Below are 13,155 nucleotides of genomic sequence, written 5' to 3'. Positions count from 1 at the left end.
GGCAGTGGGTGGGGGAGGGGCGGGGCGGGCGCGGGAGGACGCAGACAGGGAGAAGCTGACTCGGGAAGACCCTGCCCTGGGCGTCTCTCGGCCGCCTTCTCCTACCTACCTGATCTGGTTGTCGCGGAATTTGTTGAGATGCGGTTGGTTGAGGTAAATGGTGCGGGCCGGTGCCTCCAGCTGGTCTCCCACAGACGTGGCCCGGGACATCTCATCCTCTGCCTTCTTGTAGCCCGAAGAGCGAACGGGTCCTGCAGAGACGAGGCGCAGGGCGGACAAGGAAACACAAAGGAAGAAGTCAGCCGCCAGGCAGGGGGCGGCGAGCGCGCGCGGCGGCGGCGGGCGGGGACCTGAGGGAAAGGATGCTCTGGCGAGGCTGGGGCCGCCTATGTACCTCGGCGGCCCCTGGAGACGCCGCCGCCGGCCCCGCCCCGCGTCCCGCCCCGCCCCGCCGCGGGGACCGCCGAGGCCGCCGCCCGGGGCTAGGGCCCCGCCGGGGCGCGCGCAGGCTGCGTGCGGGGCTGGGGAGGGCGCGGGCGCGCGGCTGCGGGCTGCCGGGCGATGGCGGGAATGGACGCTGAGGAAGGCGGGCGGGGAGCAAAGCACAGCCCCACTCGGCCGAGCGCCCCAGCCGGTCCCCAGGGTCCGAGCTGCGGAATGGGCTTTTCTGGGCGTCTTTGGGCACGGAGGACCAACAGCTCCGCAGCAGCCAGGGGAGGAAGGGCTGGCTCCCTCCGTGACCCTGCAGGGGCCAGCTGCTGCCCTCCCTAGGTGAGCGCGGTAGCTTCACCAGCCCCGGGCTAGCGGACCAACGCGCGAGCTTGTGTTTCAACTTACTGTTTGGTTTAGGACACAAATCAGCCTGTCCCCTTCAGATCTGATTTCAGTCCTACAGGCGAGGCGCTCTGGGCGAGCTAAGCCCGCATCCCCATCCCATAACCTTCACCCGAGGAGCTGGCAGCGTGGAGAAAGGTACACCCAGGACTCAAACTGCTGGCCGCGCGCGCGCACGCACACACACGACCCTGATCGTCAGCCGCTGGACAATGTCCCTCCACGGAAGGAGCGACCCTCCTTGAGACCTGACCTTCGCGGTCCAGCGTCTGAGGCAAAGGATGGCTGAAAAATAAACGCCCAAGGACGAACCTGATCTCCCCCTTCCCCCTTAAATATACATTCGTTCTAATACCTGTAGTGTGTCCCACCTATCAAAGAAATGAACTTGGCTTCTCATTTTAAACACTGACATCTTCTTTGAATAAACCTCATCCCAGCTACAAAGAATACAGTTGGTTGTCATAGAGATAATTGGGAACAGAAGGTTGTGGCTGGTGTGTGTGTGTGTGTGTGTGTGTGGCAGAGACCCATGGAGAGCGCTCCCATCTTCTGGTTCACTCCCCAAATGCCCACAAGGGCTGGGGCTGGGCCAGGCAGAAGCCAGGAGCCAGGAACTCAGTCTCTCAGTCTTCCCAGAGAGGAAGCAGGGACACTGGTGCTTGAGCCATCACCTGCTGCCTCCCAGGGACTGCATTAACGCGAAGCTGGAACAGAAGCCAGGCACTCCCATACGGGATGCAGCATCCCGACCAGAGGCTTAACCACTAGACCAAACACAGGTCCCCTAAATTATCTTTTAAAGTGATTCTAAGGATGGTAATCCAGTTACTGAACTCCGACATACTACCCTGAATGTTAACGAAGGGTTAAGTATGAAGTCACCCCAGGCTAATCTGCTCATTCAAGTGAAAGTCGCCAGGTGGGGTCCCTGGTCCCACACCAAGCACAGCCCAGTTTTCCTCCTGACCACCAGGGTGCATCCACAGCACCCTGGCTGTTTCTCAATGAGGGACCCAATCCCCCACCTTCTTCCTGACGGCCTTCCATTACCTGGGGTCCCTCTGACACCACTACACATTGCTCAGCCCGCTCCCTGCCAACAAGGGGCAGCAAACAGCAAGCCTGCCTACATCCATATTGGCAGAACTACCAGAGAGCCAGGACTCCCGGACTTCAACCAGGGCAGGGTAGGTTTTAGATAGAGCAGTTGCTGACTTAAGGCAGATGGAGAAAAACAATCTTGCTACTCTCTGCCCACTTACGCTGCTTAGTTTTCCCCCACAGCAGTAAGCATCCGTGCCTGACATTGCTGATGGTCTGGTTCACACACCCAGAAACACCGGCCAGCAGGGACATGCTTTGTTCATGGCAGTGACCTCAGCACCGACAAGAGTGCCTGGCACATCACAGGCACTCATGCGTGCTGGCAGAAACACATGGCTTTTACTGGAGTCTTGAAAAGGGTGTCTTGACTTGCACAGGGAGAGATGCAGTGGTGTGCTGAGGGCTCAAGCCACAGACAGGAGTGGGATCAAAATAGCTCACTGCACGGATATTGTTTACCCAGCAGCTCTCAACTCCACCGCACATGAATATTGCCCAGGGAGTGCTCACAGCTTACTAGTTCCTGGGCCCACCCTAGGAGATTCTGAATGCTATTGCTTTGTTTTTGTGTTTTAAGCTCCTTAAATGACACTGATGGGAGCCACAGTTGAGATCCACTAATTAGATGCTGCTGCAAACTGAAAAACAAAGATCTGTCTCCCACCCTCAAAAATGCTAGCTAGTTTAAGGTACCAAGTTATACCCATGGTTATAGTTGTGGTTATGTACACAGGGCAGGACCATTTATAACCAAGGGACAGAGTGGGCCCTGCAGGTGCTAAGGAGGGTGGGTGGCAGGTTAGCAGGCACTGTGTTGCTTCAGGTGGAGAGGTGATGGGAACTGCTTCCGAAGATAGATATGAGAGCCTTATAGTACAGGCAAGGTTTCTATGAGGAAAGAAGATACTGTGAGTACGGGCAAGAGTCTAAGCAAAGGCTCAAGTAGACAAAATTGTTCCAGGAGCCAACTGAAAAAGAACAAAACCAGCTTTGGGGCTCCAAATTGGAAGAGTAAAAAGGAAGCACAGAGGAAATAGCCTTTGGCCAGGTGCTGGCTGGCAAAAAGCAGACAAACAAGTGGACCTCATGCTGCGGGTCACAGGAAGTCATGGGCCATCAGCAGGCAGCTGGATAGGAAGGGGGGGGACTCAAACTGGCACCCATATGGGATACTGGCGCTACAGGTGGATGCTTAACCTACTACACCACAGCTCCAGCCCCGGAAAAATTATTGACAAAAACAAGTAGTGGTAACAGAATGATGTGGATTAGTATCTCCCAAGAACCTAACATGCATCAATATTCACCTTTCTATACTACAACCTGGGAGTTGTATTCTAGGTAGAAATAGAGTTCACACACATACACATACACATACACCTCTAAACTCTGATAGTTTTCCATTTCGGTGGCTTCATCTTGACCTAACCCTGCATTGCAGGAAAACATCAATATTTTCAAAATAACATAATTTTGTTTAAAAAAATGTATTGACTAACAAAACACTATACCATAGATAGCAAAGTACATTGTGACCACGGTTTCAAATTCAGACTCATGAGATTAATTCTAAGTTAATGCATTTTCCAAATATCTCCATACAAAATCAGAGTATTTGCTTACAACACTCCCCCATATAAATAGGCACAGAGTCAGCAGAGAGTGGGAATTCAATAAATATCAATTTGTTGAGAAAGAAACCAAAGTGAAGGGAAAGAATTAGGAAAACAAGAAAAGGCAAATAGACAAACACTGCTTGCCCCCTGCAAAGTGGAAATGCAGACCAGTTGGCAGCCAAGGCCACAGGGCAGGGACAATGTCATGTTCACAGCTATATCCCAGGCACCCTGAAGGATGCCTAACACACAGGAAGCAGTCTGTAAGTGTGTGTTAAATGGATCAAAAGCTAAGAGGCTGATGCAGTGGGTGCCTTTGGAAGCTCCATACCCACTGCCAAGCCACTGACTTCTCACTTATCTGGTAACTGAGTTGCCCGCATGCAAGCCAGGAAGCCTCACAACCTCTCTGCACTGAGCTGTCCCACCCACACACAACAGCTTCTGGTTCAGGTTGGGCCACTAAGAGTCTCTCTTCTGGGACTCGGACAGGAAACTAGCAAAGGCCACCTCTGCATGTGCTGTCAATCAGCACGCACGCTCGGCCTAGAGGGCCATCTTCCCCCACCCAGTGGACCACCAGGCAGAGGAAGGGCTTCTCTTGAAATAAAGAAGCAGCAGGGCCGGCGCCACGGTTCAATAGGCTAATCCTCCACCTAGCAGCGCCGGCACACCGGGTTCTAGTCCCAGTCGGGGCACCGGATTCTGTTCTGGTTGCCCCTCTTTCAGGCCAGCTCTGGGCTGTGGCCAGGGAGTGCAGTGGAGGATGGCCCAAGTCCTTGGGCCCTGCACCCCATGGGAGACCAGGAGAAGTACCTGGCTCCTGCCTTTGGATCAGCGCGCCAGCCGTGGCAGCCATTTAAGGGGTGAACCAATGGCAAAGGAAGACCTTTCTCTCTGTCTCTCTCTCTCACTATCCACTCTGCCTGTCCAAAAAAAAAAAAAAAAAAGCAGCAGAACAGTCCATAAAGTATTCTGAGTTCTGGGCCTCACACTCTTCTCAACTCCAGCTACTCTCTGGTTCCAGAAGCCACTCCCTGAACATTCTACAAATTATTCATAACCACATATCTCAACTAATGCAGTAAAAGAACACCCAGAGAACCTAGTTTGCTCTATTAAGATAGAAAAGCAAGGAAGGTTAAAGATAAGGGACAAACTCCCATTCATTTATCGATCACCCAGGATGCCCCAGATGTTGATGCCTCTGGCACAGGTGCTGTTCAGTGTCACTTTCCACTCCTAGGAAGTCCAGATCCAACAGAGGAGCCACTGGAGGCCACATCTGCACCACCTGGTGAGATGGATCACAGACATGGCTGGAAGGTGAATGGCTAAAGAAAGAAGCACCCCATCCTACTCGCCCTGCAGAATTTCTGCCAGGGTTGGAGAAGGAACAGAGTGTTAGGAAACAAGAGACAGAGAATGTCCACCAGGGGACTCTGGAGCAATGGATGGGCGAGGACTGGGGAAAGGGGCAAAGAAGAGGAGACTACTTACAGCAGACTTGCCAGCAACACACAGAAGCCAAAGGGGGCCTGACGGACAAGGACACCACCACCCTGCTGTTCTAGAACCTTCCAGAACCCACCCCCTCAGCCCTGGCTCTCCTGTGTATCTCTTCCCTGCTCTCTTTGCTCATGTCAGAGCAGGAGAAGTATTTTCATTTTACTGGAGGACCCAAAGTCCTCACCATTTAACACATACAGCGCATCTGTGGCAACAAAGACGCAGAAGTCACTAGAAAGGCAAGCATGGACGACAGACCTGGCATTGCAGGTGAGCAGGTAGAAACGAGGACAACATCTCATGTCTATCTGTGACATCAACTCAATGCATGGAGACTGTTTTTCAAAAGAAAACAAGATTTTGAAATTTGTTCGTATGTAATAAACATAGCAACAATATACAAGAGGCCTTCAAAGAGTCATGGAAAACAGTCATGTGCATTTTATATTATGAAAAAGCTATACATAGGTTTCTTTTTTTTTTTTGCACCAAAATAAACTTATCTTTTAATTCAATTTCTCCACTTTTTTTTTTTTTTGAGAGAGAAAGATAGAGAGAAAAAGAGTGCCCGTCTCTTAGTTCACTCTTCAAATACCTGCAACAGTGAAAGTTAGGAACTCAATCCAGGTCTCCCACACAGGTGACAGGAGCTCACTACTTGAGCCATCAGTGCTGCCTCCCTGGGTCTATAATTAGCAGGAAGCTGGAGTCAGGAGCCAGAGCCAGGGATTGACACAAGCACTCCAATATGGGACGCTGGCTTCTTAACCACTCAGCCAACTGCCCATCTCACTTCTACAACCTTTCTGAAGCAGTGTCATATAATATATTATCTGGCTTATTATTTCATTACTATTTTAAAACTTGTATAATATGCATACAGTAACAAAAATTAAATAGGGTCAGGGAACTAAGAACTTCAAGAAAGGAATTAAGCATAAAAAAAAGAGTTAAGGTAAATTCCTTTTTTAAGATTTATTTTATTTATTTGAAAGACAGAGTAACAGAGAGAGGTAGAGACAGAGAGAGAGAGAGGTCTTCCATCCGCTGGTTCACTCCCCAAAAGCCACAACAGCCAGAGCTGAGCCAATCCAAAGCTAGGAGCCAGGAGCTTCATGTGGATCTCCCACATGGGTGCAAGGTCCCAAGGACCTGGGCCATCCTCAGCTGCTTTCTCAGGTGCATTAGCAGGGAGCTGGATCAGAAGTGGAGCAACCAGGACTCAACTGGCATCCATATGGGATGCCGACATTGCAGGCCAGGGCTTTAACCCACTGCACCAAAGCACCAGCCCCAAGGTAAATTATCACCAAGCATACCATTGCTGTTAAATAACACAGAAATAGGGCCGGCGCCGCGGCTCACTAAGCTAATCCTCCACCTAGCGGCGCCGGCACACCAGGTTCTAGTCCCAGTTGGGGCGCCGGATTCTGTCCTGGTTGCTCCTCTTCCAGGCCAGCTCTCTGCTGTGGCCAGGGAGTGCAGTGGAGGATGGCCCAGGTGCTTGGGCCCTGCACCCCATGGGAGACCAGGAAAAGCACCTGGCTCCTGGCTCCTGCCATCAGATCAGCACAGTGCGCCGGCCGTGGCGGCCATTGGAGGGTGAACCAACGGCAAAGGAAGACCTTTCTCTCTGTCTCTCTCTCTCACTGTCCACTCTGCCTGTCAAAAAATAAAAAATAAATAAATAAAAATAAAAATAACACAGAAATAGGCCAGCGCCGCGGCTCACTAGGCTAATCCTCCGCCTGCGGCGCCGGCACCCCGGGTTCTAGTTCCGGTTGGGGCACCGGTTCTGTCCCGGTTGCTCCTCTTCCAGTCCAGCTCTGTGCTCTGGCCTGGGAAGGCAGTGGAGGATGGCCCAAGTGCTTGGGCCGTGCACCTGCATGGGAGACCAGGAGGAAGCACCTGGCTCCTGGCTTCGGATCAGCACAGCACGCCGGCCGTAGCGGCCATTTGGGGAGTAAACTAACGGAAGGAAGACCTTTCTCTCTGTCTCTCTCTCTCTCACTGTCTAACTCTGCCTATCAAAAATAATAATAATAATAATAACACAGAAACAAAATCCTGCACTACAAACTGAAGTATGTTTCCCTCAATTCAACTCAAAATGCTCAACACTCCAATAGACCCACCTAGCCCCATTTCCCTGGCAAAAGGCTTCACTGTCTCAAACTAGAGATCCTTGGGAAAGAAAAACAGCAGCCTTTCTAAGACCTGTTAAAGTGGGATGCCTTTCGGCACAGCCTCTGTAGTTAGCTCTGTGCTCATCATACAGAGACAGAAAAACACAAGTAGAGTCAGACCTGGCTTCAACATTACCACATAAGAAAGAATTTGCCTGGTCTTTGTCCTGGTACCTGGGAGGAGGCCTCGACACCTGTGGGATTTTCTGCATGATGCGGGCATCTTTGCCATATACATGGTGGGTGCCCTGGTCCACACCTGAGTTACACTAACATGACTCAGGGTGGGTCTCCAGCTGGCCATACCAGAAAGACCAGCCATGTGATTAGAGGTCAGGGCCTGAGCCAGGTTAATCATGCTGACCTCCAAGGGAGGGCAGGGGAACTACAGATGGATTTCAGTAATAAGGCCAAAGAGCCAACTAATAACGGCCACATACTGAAACCCCAGTAAAAACCCTGGACACCAAAACTCAGAAGAACGTCCCAGATTGGTGACTCACGTCAGTGTGCCAGGTCAGGTTTGTGACCATCTCAGACCTTGCTCTAAGTGCCTCTCTATTTGGCTGCCTCAGCTGTAGCCTTCATATAAGCCTGTGACTTTGACTACAGCCTGTTCTTTAGTTCTCTGAGCAGGAGTGGAAACTGGTGCATGTGTGACACTTGGATACAGTGTGGGTGGCTGGGGAACCCCAGATCTGACAGCCGGTGTCTAAGCAAGGATGCTCCTCCTGGCAGGAGCATCATCCGGGTCTCCCACGTGGGTGGCAGAGGCTCAAGCACTTGGGCCATCTTTCACTGCTTTTCCCAGGCCATGAGCAGGGTCCTGGGTCAGAGGCAGCGGGGACTCGAACCAGCACCCATACGAGATTCCAGCATCACACCAATGGCCCCAGCCAATCTTTTTGTAAAGGATCAGTTAGTAAATATTTTAGACTTTGGAAGTGGCAAAATGTTTCTAACCCATATTCTTTTCCTTCTCCTTCTCCTCCTCTTGTTCTTCCTCACCTCTCCCTCCTCATCCTTTTTCTTATCATTTAGTTTTTAGCACAAATACCTCACAAATGTCAACACCATTCTTCCCGCACAGGCCATAGTGTGCTGAGACTACATAACTCTTGTTCTTTCACAGTTAACATCTTGATTATATCCCAACTCCCACGTCCACGAAAGAACAGCTTAAATATCTATTAGCTTACAGATGACATTTCCTAGCTCAAACTTTTACTATGTGAGCTAAGAAGCTGGTTACGAATTTGCATATTTCTATGTACTTGAAATGTGTGTAACGTGGTTGGTTCTCTGCCTCCAGGAACTTCTCTTGTGCAATAATGATAGAGCTTGGGGCCAGCGCTGCAGCACAGTGGGTTAAAGCCCTGGCCTGAAGTGCTGGCATCCCATATGGGCGCTAGTTCGAGTCCCGGCTGCTCCTCTTCCTGTCCAGCTCTCTGCTATGGCTTGGGGAAGCAGCAGAAGATGGCCCAAGCCCTTGGGCCCCTGCACCCATGTGAGAGACCCAGAAGAAGCTCCTGGCTCCTGACTTCGGATCAGCGCAGCTCCGGCTGTTGCGGCCATCTAGGGAGTGAACCATCAGATGGAAGATTCTCTCTGTCTCTACCTCTCTCTGTAACTCTTTCAAATAAATAAAATAAATCTTAAAAAAAATAAAATAAAATTATTATAGAGCTTTTTAACATGAGGCATGTACATGGGCGCACACACGTTTCCCTCCCCCAAAAGAGTTTCTGGTTCACTTCTGGCCTCTGCCCCATATTTACAAAGACGTTTCATAATCCTTCAGAACAGACACATCAAAGGCAGCGCAGCCACTGGGGAGGCACTGGGGCTGCTTATTTCTCCTAATCAGACAGACACAATGAAAATGCTGTGCGAATGCAGAATGTGATTATTTTAGCCCTGGCACACACATATTGGAAGCCTTTTTCAAGACTCAACTTTGCACAAACGACGTCTCTCCAAATATAGCATCTATGATCCACTTCTACCCAAGAATTCAAAAGAAAGAAACACAAAGGGAAAATGACACGATGGGTTAGAATTTCTTAGCACTGCCAACACTTACTGGCTCTCTTGTCTCTTTTTACAGACAAAGAGAAGAAGCAAAGGGAAATAACAGGACATGGACTATTTATTATTTGAAATATTGCTTAGTATTGAGTTCATTCAAACAGCCATTAAACACCTCCTAGATAGAAGACATTTTGTTAGGCAGTGGGAAGGGAGAGATACACAGCATAAGGCCCAGGCTTAACATTTTAGTGACAAGAGAGAGACGAAGAAGTATGGGAACACAAAGCGCAAAGATGGCTGTCAATCTCAAATGGGGCCCAACAAACAGGACGCTTTCAAGAGGGAAGCTTTTGAACGATGCGTGAGAGACTACATATGATCTGGCTGTGCAGAGAAAGGGCACTGAAGGTGTTATTGGCTGGTAATACCTTATTTAAACCTACTCAGCTCCAGACATGCTGGGGAAAGTGGAGTCATGGTAATCTGAAGCCTTGTTTCCAATAAATACAGCAAAACAAATTGGCCTTCTGTACCCAAAAACTCATTTCTATTTTAACTATATCAAAATCATCATGTAAAGCAGGTGAAGACAAATGTACTTCAAAAGAAATGTATTCCATATAGAAAACCAAAAAACACCAAAACAAGAAAAGTTATGTTCTTTTTTGTTTTTAATTTTTTTTATTTTTACTTTATTTGAAAGGCAGACATAAAAGGACAGAGAAGAGATCTTCCACCTGCTGGTTCACTCCCTCAAAAGCCTGCAACAGCTATGGTTGGGCCAGGCTGAAGCTTGGAACCCAGAACTCCATTCAGGTCTCCCATGTGCACAGCAGGGAGCTAGGTAATTGAGCCATCATCTGCTGCCTTCAATGGTACACATCAGCAGGAAGCAGGATTCAAAGCAATGAAGCAGGAACTTTGATACCGGATGGAGCACCTTAACTAAAGAGTCACACTCCTGGGGCCGGCGCCGTGGCTCACTTGGTTGGTCCTCCACCTGCAGTGCCGGCATCCCATATGGGCACTGGGTTCTAGTCCCAGTTGCTCCTCTTCCAGTCCAGCTCTCTGCTGTGGCCCGGGAAGGCAGTGGAGGATGGCTCAGATGCTTGGGCCCCTGCACCCGCATGGGAGACCAAGAAGAAGCACCTGGCTCCTGGCTTCGGATCGGCACAGCGCCGACCATAGCGGCCATATGGGGAGTGAACCAATGGAAGGAAGACTTTTCTCTCTGTCTCTCTCTCTCTCTCTCTCTCACTGTCTATAACTCTACCTGTCAAATAATTTAAAAAAAAAAAAAAGAGTCACACTCTTGCCCACCCATCCTCCTTAGGTTTCAAATACCCAATTCAAAGGGCTTTTCTTGACTCTGGCTTAAAATACAAGTCCAGTGACTTCTCTGCACCTACTACCTCCACTGCTAAAATGGATATTCTTCATTGCTCCTAGCAACTCAAATCTGGGCTCAAGGTAGGGACATCAGCTATAAAATCCCATTTCCAATTCAATATGCTTGCAAACAGTTGTCCCTAATATCTAAGGGGGCTTTGTTCTAGGACCCTTATGGAAACCAAAATCTGAGGATGCTCGAGTACCTTATATAAAATGGCACAATATTTGCATATAAGCCAAGCACACGCTTCCCTATGCTTTTTTTTTTTTTTTTTTTTTTTTTGACAGGCAGAGTGGACAGTGAGAGAGAGAGACAGAGAGAAAGGTCTTCCTTTGCCGTTGGTTCACCCTCCAATGGCCGCCGCAGTCAGCGCGCTGCGGCCAGCGCACCGCGCTGATCCGATGGCAGGAGCCAGGAGCCAGGTGCTTTTCCTGATCTCCCATGGGGTGCAGGGCCCAAGCACCTGGGCCATCCTCCACTGCACTCCCTGGCCACAGCAGAGGGCTGGCCTGGAAGAGGGGCAACTGGGACAGAATCCGGCGCCCCAACCGGGACTAGAACCCGGTGTGCCGGCGCCACTAGGCGGAGGATTAGCCTAGTGAGCCGCGGCGCCGGCCGCTTCCCTATGCTTTAAGTTATCTCTAGATTACTTATCCTCCCTAATGCAATGCAAATGCTACGTAAATTGCCGTGATACATGTTGTTTCTAATACTGTATTATTTGTGCTTTTTTTTTATTGTTGCTTTGTTGCTTTGTATTGGGGTTTTGTTTTCAAATAGTTTCCACTGGCAGTTGGTTGGGTCTGCAGATGCAGAACCTGTGAATACAGAGGGCCGACTGCACGGTCTTTAACAGTTAATCCTAGGAGATGCACAGTCGCCTTTGAAGTTGTGATCTGCCTGCCCTCAGCATTTCTGAAGACTGTGATGCTTTGGCCAAAGGCACAGGGATTCACCACAGCTGGCTGCATGACCAGCATCGTTAGTCACCTCTCCCACCCTTGCTCTTGAAGCTCTGTCCATACGTGCCTCTTCCCACTCCTCAAAGACATGGACTGTTCCATTCCAGAGGCTTGGTTCCCACCCTCCCTTCTACCTCCTGCTGTCACTCAGGCCTCACTTTAAGTATTGCCCCTCTGGAGAAGCACTCGCCGGCCACCACCCTATCTGCAGCATTCCCCTCAGGTGTCCCCCAACATCCATTCTTTCAGAGCTCATTCTCATCTTAATCATCCCTGCCTTCCCAATGACAGCATTCACTAAATGGGTTCATTGTGTGAATCACAAGGCGAGCCCAAGACTTCACATTCTGTCCTAGGAGATGGGGAGAAACACCACTCCTTAAAATGTTGTAAGGGTTTTTCGTTGTTGTTATCTATTGTTTAACTTCTCTTTCTTTTTTTTCTTTCTCTCTCTCTCTCTTCCTTTCTTTTCATTTCTATTTGAAAGGCAGAGATACAGAGAGAGATTTCCTTCCACCAGTTCACTCCCCAAATGCCCACAATAGTCAGAGCTGGATAAGGCCAAAACCGGGAGCTCAGAACTTTATCCAGGTTTCTCATATGGATGGCAGGGACCCAAGCACTTGGGCCATTATCTGTTGCCTCCCCAGACACATTAGCAAGAAGTTGGAAAGGAGCAAAGGAGCTGAGACTCGAACCAGACACTCTGATATAGGATGTAGGCATCCTAAGTGGCAACTAAACCACTGCTACACATGCCAGTTCCACCCCTTAAATTTAATCTGCAACTAAATCCAGCCTATCTCCTGTGACATCACCCAACAGATAGCTGGAGGAAGAATGGAACTATCCAGTTTTGTTTGGAGCTTAGAATAGTTGGAAAAGTTTATGGAAGTGGTACCCAGTCTCTCTGGAATAAAGATGCTCCAACTCCCAAATCACATCACCCTCCTAAAGAGGTTAGCGACACCTCACAACTCCATGCAATTGCAGACAAAATGGATTTACTCAGACAGTGCAAAAATATCAGCCTTTCAAAAAGGAATATCACTAAATGTGATGCTCCTAAAGCCAGAGCATCTCTTAAAATTCTACAATTAGTCAAAGCCATTGCTAAGGTGGCAGCCAGGCTGCAAGCTGTAATTTTCCAGCACCAGGTAGAGAGGTTCTCACTGGGCTGTTACTGCACCAGAGGCCTCCCAGCCCAGCTACGCTCCCTCCTCTTTTTTCTGGTCACAGGTATCAGATCAGAGAGGCCACAGAAAGCTTTTTTGGCCCAATCCCACACCCTCCCTATCTTCTCAGAGGTGTTGCTCCCAGTAAACCTCCCTAATTCTAAATCCATCTCAGTGTTGATTAAATAGAGGACCTGGGTTGGGACAGGCATTTGGATCAGTGGTTATATAGCTGTTTGGGAAACTCACATTCCATATCTGAATGGTTAGCTTAAGCCCTGGCTCCTCTGCTTCCAATCCAGCTTCTTGTTGATACATCCTGGAAAGCTCAAGTGCTTGGGT

General features: G+C 49.5%; 1 protein-coding gene across 12 annotated transcripts in view; it reads right to left on the bottom strand.

Annotated features, from left to right (window-relative positions):
- ATP8A2 (ATPase phospholipid transporting 8A2) overlaps positions 1-13,155 on the bottom strand; it is a 729,626-nt gene that overhangs the window by 580,822 nt on the left and 135,649 nt on the right. For all 12 annotated transcript variants that reach the window (XR_011378928.1, XM_070049167.1, XM_051850719.2 and 9 more), the window contains one exon: positions 110-251. Coding sequence is in view for 11 of the 12 variants with exons in the window: in XM_051850719.2 (XP_051706679.1) it covers positions 110-251 (142 nt within the window). In the remaining variant the exon portion in view is untranslated. The remainder of the gene's footprint in view (positions 1-109; positions 252-13,155) is intronic.

This window comes from Oryctolagus cuniculus, chromosome 9 (genome assembly GCF_964237555.1).
Source record: "Oryctolagus cuniculus chromosome 9, mOryCun1.1, whole genome shotgun sequence".
Lineage (NCBI taxonomy): Eukaryota > Metazoa > Chordata > Mammalia > Lagomorpha > Leporidae > Oryctolagus > Oryctolagus cuniculus.
The sequence above is the reverse complement of the archived record's forward strand: the minus strand, read 5'-3'. Positions and strand labels throughout refer to the sequence as shown.